This window comes from Ylistrum balloti, unplaced genomic scaffold (genome assembly GCF_031769215.1).
Source record: "Ylistrum balloti isolate Yb309-2 unplaced genomic scaffold, AGI_CSIRO_Ybal_v1 Utg370794, whole genome shotgun sequence".
In the NCBI taxonomy this organism is placed as follows: domain Eukaryota; kingdom Metazoa; phylum Mollusca; class Bivalvia; order Pectinida; family Pectinidae; genus Ylistrum; species Ylistrum balloti.
In genome coordinates, this window is record NW_026782463.1 from 933,565 (window position 1) to 946,811 (window position 13,247).

Below are 13,247 nucleotides of genomic sequence, written 5' to 3' on the forward strand. Positions count from 1 at the left end.
TGCAGTTTTGAGATTTTATTTTGTGAATCAAAAAGTTCAAAAGGTTTTTGCACAATAATGTTTTCAGGAGCACATTTTCTGATATGCAATATTACATACAAAGTGTATGTGAGCGTCATGCCCCAACATGAAATACTTTTTATATTTGTCGTTTTTAGAGCTCTCTGAGCTACAGGTAACTTTGGAATGTTGAGGTCAGGAAGAAGAGTTCAGGTGAAAGTAATCCATTAAATGTCTAGTTATATTTGATACCAAGAAGGTTATTCCTGCAGGATATCTCTGTGTAAACAAAGGTACGGGTGAAAATAGATATTCCTCCAAAGACATCAGACACATAGGGAAATACATTTTGACCACAGCAACCTTCTCATTAGAAAATTCTTTGTGACCATAGTAGCTGCCCCAAAAGAAAAATAATTGATGATCATTGTGGCCATCCCATAGGAAAATGAATGGTGACCATTGTGGCCATCCCATAGGAAAATGAATGGTGACCATTGTGGCCATCCCATAGGAAAATGAATGGTGACCATTGTGGCCATCCTATAGGAAAATGAATGGTGACCATTGTGGCCATCCCATAGGAAAATGAATGGTGACCATTGTGGCCATCCTATAGGAAAATGAATGGTGACCATTGTGGCCATCCTATAGGAAAATGAATGGTGACATTGTGGCCATCCTATAGGAAAATGAATGGTGACCATTGTGGCCATCCTATAGGAAAATGAATGGTGACATTGTGGCCATCCCATAGGAAAATGAATGATGATCATTGTGGCCATCCTATAGGAAAATGAATGGTGATCATAGTAGCTGACCAATAAGAAAATGAATTGTGATGATAACAGCTGACCCAGATGAAAATGAAAGTGACCATGGTGGCCAAACCAGAGGAAAATGAAAGTGACCATGGTGGCCAAACCAAAGGAAAATGAAAGTGACCGTGGTGGTCAACCCAGAGGAAAACCAAAGTGACCATGGTGGTCAACCCAGAGGAAAATGAAAGTGACCATGGTGGTCAACCCAGAGGAAAATGAAAGTGACCATGGTGGCCAACCCAAAGAAAAATAAATTATGACCATGGTGGTCAACCCAGAGGAAAATGAAAGTGACCATGGTGGTCAACCCAGAGGAAACTGAATGATAGCCATGTTGGCCAACTTGGAGGAAATGAATGGTGACCATGGTGGTAAAGTGACCATGGTGACCAATCCAAAGAAAAATAAATTATGACCATGGTGGTCAACCCAGATGAAAATGAAAGTGACCACGGTGGCCAACCCAAAGAAAAATAAATTATGACCATGGTGGTCAACCCAGAGGAAAATGAAAGTGACCATTGTGGCCAAACCAGAGGAAAATGAAAGTGACCATGGTGGTCAACCCAGAGGAAAATGAAAGTGACCATGGTGGCCAACCCAGAGGAAACTGAATGATAACCATGTTGGCCAACTCGGAGGAAATGAATGGTGACCATGGTGGTCAACCCGGATGAAAATGAAAGTGACCACGGTGGCCAACCCAAAGAAAAATAAATTATGACCATGGTGGTCAACCCAGAGGAAAATGAAAGTGACCATTGTGGCCAAACCAGAGGAAAATGAAAGTGACCATGGTGGTCAACCCAGAGGAAAATGAAAGTGACCATGGTGGCCAACCCAGAGGAAAATGAAAGTGACCATGGTGGCCAAACCAGAGGAAACTGAATGATAACCATGTTGGCCAACTCGGAGGAAATGAATGGTGATGTGGTGAACTCAGAGGGAAATGATAGAAACCATGGTGGTCAACCCACAGGAAAAAGAATGGTGACCATGGTGGTCAACCCAGAGGAAAATTAATGGTGACCATGGTTGTTAACCTAGAGGACTACAGCGACAATCTCATTGGAAAATAAATTGTGAGTATAGTAGCTGACCCATTGGTGAACAAAATATCTAATTGACACAAATGAAGTCATTGCTGTATTGACAATGTTTTCTCAAAAAAAAATGATAAATAAACTCCACGCGATGTTACGTCCCTTTTCAAAACTGGGAAAACTGGTTGAAATTCCTAAAGGAATGAAGTAACTAAAGTCTTGACAAGAATTTTCTAATAATAGTTATGATGACCTTGATCTTCACCCTACAACCCTGAAATGAATGTCCTTTATCTACCAAAATTGTCTTTCTAGGGAGTTACGTCCTTCCTACGGTAATGTCATTTGTCGGGTACATATCACATCTTGGAAAAGGCAGAACAGAATCGGCTTTAGTTGTTCACTTCATGATGTATGCACCTGACAAATACACTCAATACACAGGGTTTTGAGATGCATCTTGATGAAGACTAGAGAGTTTAACGGTCGTCATAGTGATCTCATTTTGAAATATTCTTTTTCCTTGTACGATATAAAGCTAGTGTTAAATGTTCGTTATTTACCTGTTGGTTTCGTTGTTGTTTACCGTTTCACATTTGAGAACGTGTCATAATTTAATTGGATTGATAAACGTGTAGTCGATGAACCAGAAGACGCTTACCCTTTCGGTACACCTGGTCTTATTTTTCTTTTTCAGAACTCTCCGTAAAAATCTTTTTTTTTTCATATTTTGTTTTTTTTTCATCAAATTAGATGTTTGAATTTACTTTGTTTCGTACCCGTACCTAACAGCCGATTTGATTGTACCCGAATCATATATCTACATACGCCTTTACAGGCCTCGGGTCAAATCGACCATTCGATTAGATTGTACCGGGATCAGATATCTACATAGACCTAAGTAGGCCTCGACTCGAACCGACCTGTCGATTAGATTACAAACGGTTGATTTTGTTTGATGCAGGTGCGCAGCGAAATCACTTAGATATAACACATGTACAGTTCTAAATAATTACACCATAAACACGTGTGAATATGTAGTGGTGTAAAACATTTTATGTTACTTACTTACAAACAATCTTTATATCGTGGCGATGTTCATATCCGATTTTATTTCAAGCATGTTATTAACATCGTCGTATTTATCAACAACCGCATTATCTACTGTTCACTGTTTATACTTCCATTACAATATCGTCTTTTTATTAATTATTACTTATTTTACTACTTAATTACTTACATTGTATTTATTTAACATACAGCTGCCATGTTAGGTCAATCTAGGAGTATGGACATGTCCCATACTACCAATAGGACGTAACAAACCCTAGAGAGGGCTAAGGGCAAGGCTGCAAGCTTCATAACATGCAGAGAATAAGGTGGAATGACAAAAATGTTGAAGGACTTGGGCCTGACTCTACTAGCAGATCGCAAGCAAAAGTTGCACCCAACACTATTCTTCAAAATGGTTGCGGGACTTCATGACACTGAAAGGCAACGACGAGAAATACGCCCGAAAGATTTCAGTGTTTTCCCCTAAAGTAACATCATCGAAAAACATTCATGTAACAACAATAGGAGATACGATGTCGCAGACGTGAGAACGGGAGAACTTTAACAACTCATTCTCTCCAGTACCACTATCGCCTGGAACCTGTTGGACGAGAAAAGCGTCCATAGTGCCACAACTGAGTTCTTTAAGGCTTCAGAGGCCTCCAGCAAACCATAAGTAACATAACTCCTCCCCCAATAAGTAACATAACCCCCTCCCCCAATAAGTAACATAACCCCTCCCCCAATAAGTAACACCCCCTCCCATGCATTACATGTGCGTAAGGACCATTACAAACATACATATACAGAGATATGACGTCATTAAATTAACATTTTTTAAGTGACAAATAACACCAACCCAATTAAAAAAAAAGCTTACGTCGAGTTGTAATTTGTCTTTCAGTTATCACATTTTAGAAATGATCGACATTGCTAGGGTACCGTGTCAGTTAACCCAAAGTGTTCAATCAACAAAGTCACTGATTGTATCGAAGGCACTGCACGTTACCCTTACAACCACCGACCCACAGATATCCGTCTTTATCCAGACTGATATCGCAAGGACCATAGAAACCGCCAAGCCTCTGAGAGTTCAGCAAATTCACACACTGGCCATCTCTGTTCAGCACGTGAATAATGTCCCTGTATATATCGCATAGCAATATCATTCCTGCGGGTGTGCACGTGAGTCCACCAGGACGGAATGAGTGTGCATCTTCCTCAAATCCGGTGTAAATGAAATTGAGTTTACCGGTGTGGTCAGTCACTACTAGTCTAGCCTCCGCGGAGTCCGTCCAGTCTACTACACATACATCGTTATTAGTGTTCTCGTGTATCCTGTAGGGAAGGGAGTAGAGAGCGTTACCTACCGCGTCTTTTTCGAATCTCTGCAGGACTTTGCCCGCTGGCGAAATTTTAACGACGAATTGTCTACTGTTCGCGTGTTTGTCCCGAAGACCCCCTCCGACAACCCCGACAAATACGTGACCTTTCGGAGATGCAAACAGCCCACAGGGATACATGCCCTTGAATTTTACGAACCTCGTGACATCCCGGTTAGAGGAAAGCTGCCATATGTGGCTATCATGGACGGCAGAAATCAAGAGATTCCCGTCAACATTCACCGTGATGTCATACACTTTAGCCGAAAGAGTGACTGATCTAAGAACAACCCCGGTCTTTGTCACAAGGCGGATTGTGGAGTCCTCGTGCGCCGCGATCCATGCGGATCCGTTCCCATGTGTTACAAGCGCCCAGACCGAATTCTTGGTAAATCTAAATGTGGTGTGAAGTTCTAGATTCAGTCTTAGTGGTCGTTCGATGCCTTTGTCCTCGATTGTTGTAAGCGCGCCCAGTAACTCGGTCACCTTATCCTGTGATATGTCACTAATAGCCAATGTCGGTGACGGTATTGTACCCTGGAGTTGTTCTAGTGCAACGTCTAGAGACTGGAGAGTTGATCTTAGCTCCTTGACCACCTGGAAAGCCTTACCAGGCGTACTCATTGTATTTCCTTCTTTCACAAGGTCCCGAATATGGACTAGACGATCGTCCCATTCTGCCTCTATCCGACTAGACCTTTCCTTTTGCTGTTTTCTATGTTTCGAAAGTATCGCGATATTTGCTGCAGTGGTGTTTCTAAGCAGACTCTGAAGTTTTGATTCTCTAGTTTTTATTTCGTTCATTACCTCGTCAAACTGATCCTCATACTTCTGACTAAATTGTTTGTTTGAGATGATACGGTGATGCAGCTTTGGAATGTAGTTCTCGGTAAGGATATCTAGCATCTCGACAAGCTCCTGTTTCTTTGTCTCTATTGCGTCACTGACTGGCTCTAACTGGTGCCCGCCATGTAGACAGAAGACACAGTTCGTACAAGCTAACTCGTCACATACTTTACAGTAACTCTCAGCCACCACATCTGGATGTTTACTACATGATACCTTAGGATTCGTACTGCTATCCCCTGGCGTATTTTCATCTGATCCGATAACAACTTCAAAATCAGCTTTTGGGAACAAATATCCTTCTTCATGTGTCGCGGCGATACCAGTATCCAAGGAGTTATGTGGAAAAGACGTATCGGCATGGACAGTTATTGTAGATGCTGCATCTGGAGGGGAGAAAGACACCTCGCTTTGGAGGGCGACATCATTCAGGGGTACCACTGGCTCAGTCGGATTTCTCTTGTTTCTGGATAGTATCACCTCTTCATTGTTATATACAGGCGCTTCATCAATATTGTCTTCCCGGCTAACTGTAGGGCACTGAACTATGTCTGGATATTGTAAAACTGAGCTAACATAACCTCCAAAAATTTCTGAATCAAGTTTGATTTGTTCCTCATCAAAAGTATCTATAACTGTTTCGTATTTTGATTTGTTTGTTTCTAAAGATTTTTCAACATCTATTCTTACAGACATACCCGGATCCTGACCTCCAACGACTAGGCCTTCCTCACCTGTCTGGTAAGCCAATTCATTCAGTTTAGATATTTCAGCAGCCAAATCTTCCTCGTTGACGTGTGCATAGTTTGAGTCGAAAATCCAGTCGTTCCAGGCTGTGTCCACTGAGGAACACTGCACTAGTCCCGATGTCGAACCGCTGTCCATACTTCCTGTTCACTGCAACTTATGAAACACTATGATACATTAGCTACTGTAGTCCGTCACATAATGTCCGTGTCTTTAGTACATTTGTTTGCATATCACTACCGACGTAACGCTTGTAGCGAGATAAGTGTTATCTGTTTATATGTAGTTCATTGCCCATTTATCTCAAGGTCTCTTTAAAAGCACGATACATTTTGGGTCTGTGTCCTAGCATGGCCAGAGTGTTTAATAATACATATTGTCTATGTTCGAATTTTACATTTTCTTGACAGAATTTTAAGTCACGTCCGTATGGAGTTTTCAATTAAAACGCAGTAAAATGTCAACTGATTCCTTAATTTCAAATTCAGTCTATCGAAGGCATACCATCGAAACTACGGTTCAGCTCGTTGTAAACTTGCAGTCGGTCTAGATAGAACACCACATGTCAGTAGAACGCAGACACATCGCCAATATCGGTCTAATGCGGACATAACACATAATTTATTGCAAATAACGAGTTCACGTGGAAATGAACCCACGATCCGACTGTATTCACTGGTATATTGCAAAAAAAACGTAAAAGACACCAAAAATTATATTTGTCTGACACAGATGTAAAAAAAAAAACAAGACGCCGAATCTACAGATAGTTCTAACACAGATCAAACATATAGGGCGCCGAATCTATTTTCTATATATAGCTCTGACACAGATAAAACAAACATGACGCCGAATCTATTTTCTATATATCGGTCTGACACAGATTAAACATACATGACGTTGAATATGATGTCTATATCGGCCTAACGCGGATAATCACTAATATATCGGTGATTGTCCATGTCAAACTTATCGCTATACTGACAGAGTGAAAACAAGGGCAATAACTCTTGAAGATCATAATCGTAGCACAGTGGTAACGCACTTGCATTTCACCTCGACTTCCGCGGTCACCTGGATTTCCAAGACGGTAATATCGGTCTTATACGGTGGCTGATTTGTGCCATTTCGTAATTTCGTCTTTTTTGCCGTGAAAAGACGAGAATCAATCTAGTCTTTTCAGGTTAAAAATCTGGTCTTTTCGCCCCGAAAAGTCGAGAATTAACAAACCTTATCTCCCGGCTTTTCGTCTTCTCAGGCGAAAAGACGAGTATTTCTGAAGTTCATTTTTCGTCTATTCGGCGAAAAGATGAAAGGGCGAGAGTTAAGGTTTGTTTATTTTCGTCTTCTAGATTAGATTTTTTCAACCCGAAAAGACAAAATTTAAGGTCGGTTATCAGCATGCATTTATTTCGTCTTTTCGAGGCGAAACGACGAGAACATTCTTCATTGCCTAATTCGGTTTTACGTGGACAGTATACCAAATCCATGACTATATCGGTGTTACGCGGACAAAACACAGAATATATTGCCCACTTTGGTCTTAAGTTGACATACTAGTCTATCGCAGAATATATTCAAATTACAGATTTTAAAAAGTTGTATGGTAAAACATGTTTCGTTGATTCGGGCGAAAATCATTGATTTCAAGAGGTCAGTATTTATTGATTAAACAATTCTCGGTAGTCTCGCTTTTAGATATATCTTGCCCTTTCAACACTTAACAAACAACATAGCTATTTCTGGCAGTTACGTGTATCGTTACAAAGTTTATCTCTAGCCTTGTGTCTATGTTAAACGAGACCACCGAGAACTCGTCATAATATTTGTGCAATAGATAACGATATGGGTATCTCCAGATAAATGATTGGTCCCTGTGCCAACACGTAAGTTCATCTTTGTGGGGGCGGGGTGGTCTTTTTTTTTTTTTTTTTTAGAGAAACTGGTTGAACATGCGTGTTACTGCACAGTTAATCTCATATTTATTATGTATACTCAAGACAAGGGTTATCATTCATAAATGCAATCAAGTTGAGTTAGGTAAGAGAGTTTTCGTATATCTCTTATCTTCACTTCAGGATAACAATCTCTTTACTCCCGACTCCCTACAGTCACATCTTCACTTCAGGATAACAATGTCTTTACTCCCTACAGTCACATCTTCACTTCAGGATAACAATGTCTTTACTCCCGACTCCCTACAGTCACATCTTCACTTCAGGATAACAATGTCTTTACTCCCGACTCACTACAGTCACATCTTCACTTCAGGCTAACAATGTCTTTACTCCCGACTCCCTACAGTCACATCTTCACTTCAGGATAACAATGTCTTTACTCCCGACTCACTACAGTCACATCTTCACTTCAGGATAACAATGTCTTTTACTCCTACAGTCACACTCACTTCTACAGTCACATCTTCACTTCAGGATAACAATGTCTTTACTCCCGACTCCCTACAGTCACATCTTCACTTCAGGATAACAATGTCTTTACTCCCGACTCCCTACAGTCACATCTTCACTTCAGGATAACAATGTCTTTACTCCCGACTCCCTACAGTCACATCTTCACATCAGGATAACAATGTCTTTACTCCCGACTCCCTACAGTCACATCTTCACTTCAGGATAACAATGTCTTTACTCCCGACTCCCTACAGTCACATCTTCACATCAGGATAACAATGTCTTTACTCCCGACTCCCTACAGTCACATCTTCACTTCAGGATAACAATGTCTTTACTCCCTACAGTCACATCTTCACTTCAGGATAACAATGTCTTTACTCCCGACTCACTACAGTCACATCTTCACTTCAGGATAACAATGTCTTTACTCCCGACTCACTACAGTCACATCTTCACTTCAGGATAACAATGTCTTTACTCCCGACTCCCTACAGTCACATCTTCACTTCAGGATAACAATGTCTTTACTCCCGACTCCCTACAGTCACATCTTCACTTCAGGATAACAATGTCTTTACTCCTGACTCCCTACAGTCACATCTTCACATCAGGATAACAATGTCTTTACTCCTGACTCCCTACAGTCACATCTTCACTTCAGGCTAACAATGTCTTTACTCCCTACAGTCTCATCTTCACTTCAGGATAACAATGTCTTTACTCCTCCCTACAGTCACACTTCACTTCTACAGTCACATCTTCACTTCAGGATAACAATGTCTTTACTCCCGACTCCCTACAGTCACATCTTCACTTCAGGATAACAATGTCTTTACTCCCGACTCCCTACAGTCACATCTTCACTTCAGGCTAACAATGTCTTTACTCCCGACTCCCTACAGTCACATCTTCACTTCAGGATAACAATGTCTTTACTCCCGACTCCCTACAGTCACATCTTCACTTCAGGATAACAATGTCTTTACTCCCTACAGTCACATCTTCACCTACAGTCACATCTTCACTTCAGGATAACAATGTCTTTACTCCCGACTCCCTACAGTCACATCTTCACTTCAGGATAACAATGTCTTTACTCCCGACTCCCTACAGTCACATCTTCACTTCAGGATAACAATGTCTTTACTCCCGACTCACTACAGTCACATCTTCACTTCAGGATAACAATGTCTTTACTCCCTCTTCACTTCACTTCAGGATAACAATGTCTTTACTCCCTACAGTCACATCTTCACTTCAGGATAACAATGTCTTTACTCCCGACTCCCTACAGTCACATCTTCACTTCAGGATAACAATGTCTTTACTCCCGACTCCCTACAGTCACATCTTCACATCAGGATAACAATGTCTTTACTCCTGACTCCCTACAGTCACATCTTCACATCAGGATAACAATGTCTTTACTCTCGGCTCCCTACAGTCACATCTTCACTTCAGGATAACAATGTCTTTACTCCCGACTCACTACAGTCACATCTTCACTTCAGGATAACAATGTCTTTACTCCCGACTCCCTACAGTCACATCTTCACTTCAGGATAACAATGGACTCCCTACAGTCACATCTTCACTTCAGGATAACAATGTCTTTACTACTCAGGATAACTACAGTCACATCTTCACTTCAGGATAACAATGTCTTTACTCCCGACTCCCTACAGTCACATCTTCACTTCAGGATAACAATGTCTTTACTCCCGACTCCCTACAGTCACATCTTCATATCAGGATAACAATGTCTTTACTCCCGACCCTACAGTCACATCTTCACTTCAGGATAACCATCACTTTACTCCCGACTCCCTACAGTCACATCTTCACTTCAGGATAACAATGTCTTTACTCCCGACTCCCTACAGTCACATCTTCACTTCAGGATAACAATGTCTTTACTCCCGACTCCCTACAGTCACATCTTCACTTCAGGATAACAATGTCTTTACTCCCGACTCCCTACAGTCACATCTTCACTTCAGGATAACAATGTCTTTACTCCCGACTCTCTACAGTCACATCTTCACTTCAGGATAACAATGTCTTTACTCCCGACTCACTACAGTCACATCTTCACTTCAGGATAACAATCTCTTTACTCCCTACAGTCACATCTTCACTTCAGGATAACAATGTCTTTACTCCCGACTCACTACAGTCACATCTTCACTTCAGGATAACAATGTCTTTACTCCCGACTCCCTACAGTCACATCTTCACTTCAGGATAACAATGTCTTTACTCCCTACAGTCACATCTTCACTTCAGGATAACAATGTCTTTACTCCCGACTCCCTACAGTCACATCTTCACTTCAGGATAACAATGTCTTTACTCCCGACTCACTACAGTCACATCTTCACTTCAGGATAACAATGTCTTTACTCCCGACTCCCTACAGTCACATCTTCACTTCAGGATAACAATGTCTTTACTCCCGACTCACTACAGTCACATCTTCACTTCAGGATAACAATGTCTTTACTCCTGACTCCCTATAGTCACATCTTCACTTCAGGATAACAATGTCTTTACTCCTGACTCACTACAGTCACATCTTCACTTCAGGATAACAATGTCTTTACTCCCGACTCCCTACAGTCACATCTTCACTTCAGGATAACAATGTCTTTACTCCCGACTCACTACAGTCACATCTTCACTTCAGGATAACAATGTCTTTACTCCCGACTCACTACAGTCACATCTTCACTTCAGGATAACATTGTCTTTACTCCCGACTCACTACAGTCACATCTTCACTTCAGGATAACATTTTCTTTACTCCTGACTCACTACAGTCACATCTTCACTTCAGGATAACAATGTCTTTACTCCCGACTCACTACAGTCACATCTTCACTTCAGGATAACATTTTCTTTACTCCTGACTCACTACAGTCACATCTTCACTTCAGGATAACATTTTCTTTACTCCTGACTCACTACAGTCACATCTTCACTTCAGGATAACATTTTCTTTACTCCCGACTCACTACAGTCTTATCTTCACTTCAGGATTATAAGACTCTTTTCTATATGGGTATGTAGGATAGGGATATTCCACCCGAGGGGTCACAAAATGTGATGTTTTACCACATTTTGTGACCCCTCGGGTGGAATATCCCTATCCTACAAACCCATATAGAAAAGAGTTTTTTTCTCTCATTTCTAATCTCATATTATCAAATATTTGCACTCAACTCGCGGTAGCCAGCACTGGATGCCGCCTTTTTTTTAGAATTCTATTTTTTCCCCTTGGGTTATATACATAAAAGATTGCTGAAATAGATTCTCCATCCCCAAATTTTGCAAACTATGTTTGCGGTCGTAAACATAATATGGACTGTGAATGTAAACATCCAACGTCAGTGTTTAACTGTTTTTTCTTCAAGCGGGCCGGGTCAAATACCCTGTCAAATATGTCACCCAGAGACACGCATACGCGTTCAAATATAGTGCCTTAAAACATGCAATAAAACAACATTTTTCTTTTTAATATTTACTATTGTTCAATGCATAATATACCATAAACACATTTAACATCTTTGAACATGTTGTTCAAGTTATTAATACTACTTTACTGTCAATAGTAATCTTACAAATCTTACACATTTATGAATGGAATTCTTGGTTTGCTTGTGAGATGACGTCACTTACGTCACACATTTCGCGCCATACCGACAGAAGGAAAGTTAGTCACTGTCACTTTCAATCACACATGGACGACGGCGGAAAGCGGAGTCCCAGGGTTGGTGATGTTGATATTTATAGAACAATTTTGTAAATACGACCCTGCAAACAACGACTCCAATCGACTATGCGTGTTTGTGGATGAAGCGGTTGACGAGGACATAGTCGATGAGTGCGAGGGAAAAAACTATGAATTACTCCGCGCGCGAGGCTTTATTACACAGGCGCCTGTGTAATAAACGTCTATCATGACCATGTTTATTGCCCTGTATAGGCCTATCTGACACAGGTGGAAATGAGAGAAAACAATCTCTTTACTCCCGACTCCCTAGTCTTATCTTCACTTCAGGATAACATTTTCTTTACTCCCGACTCACTACAGTCACATCTTCACTTCAAGATAACAATGTCTTTACTCCCGACTCTCTACAGTCACATCTTCACTTCAAAATAACAATCCCTTTACTCCCGACTCCCTACAGTAACATCTTCTCTTCAGGATAACAATGTCTTTACTCCTGACTCCCTACAGTCACATCTGTGAAGATGTTGAGTACATGTGAATGAACATAGCTTTCATATATACCAGTTTAGATTCTAACACTGGATTTAAGTGACCTGCCATACTAGATAAGAGATTTACATAAAGTATTTAGTTTATAAAGAGACATTCACAACTGGTAAAAATGCCATATAAAGCCATTCCGAAATGAAATTCTCAGCAAATATTTTACAGTGAATCAAAATCCCTGGAAACAAATGTCCAATACCATATGAATTTGCCTGCATGCATGGATACCAATGTATAGACAAGGACAAAATCCATGTACTAATCACAACTAGGAAATTAAAAAAATATTAAGAAGATTTACTGGTAATTTGTTTAAAATTTGGGGAAAATATTGAAAGCTTCCTTCTTAAATAGGGTTTGATAAGAATTTAATATATGGACATTTTCCTGATTTCATCAAAACCGTAGATATATTTAAATCCTGATTCTGCAAGAGATGTGAACAACATAATAATCAGTCTTCATTCCTTCCAAACCCACTCTCAGTGACTACAAATGGAGTACAATGGAAAAGAACTAAGACATGCTATGCTTCTTTCTGATAATCAACTTTACTCCTGGTAAGAGAAGGTAAGACTTTTTAAGTGTTCTGCAACAATGATGTCTTTCTTGGTCTCTTCGCTTCAAAATGATGAACAGAATATAAATGAAGCTCTGTG

General features: G+C 40.6%; 1 protein-coding gene across 1 annotated transcript; it reads right to left on the reverse strand.

Moving 5' to 3' along the window:
* Positions 1–3,894: 3,894 nt before the first annotated feature.
* Positions 3,895–6,030, reverse strand: LOC132558503 (E3 ubiquitin-protein ligase TRIM71-like). The gene has a single exon (XM_060223070.1). It carries the CDS (start codon positions 6,028–6,030, stop codon positions 3,895–3,897), a length of 2,136 nt encoding a protein of 711 aa, XP_060079053.1.
* Positions 6,031–13,247: the final 7,217 nt, after the last annotated feature.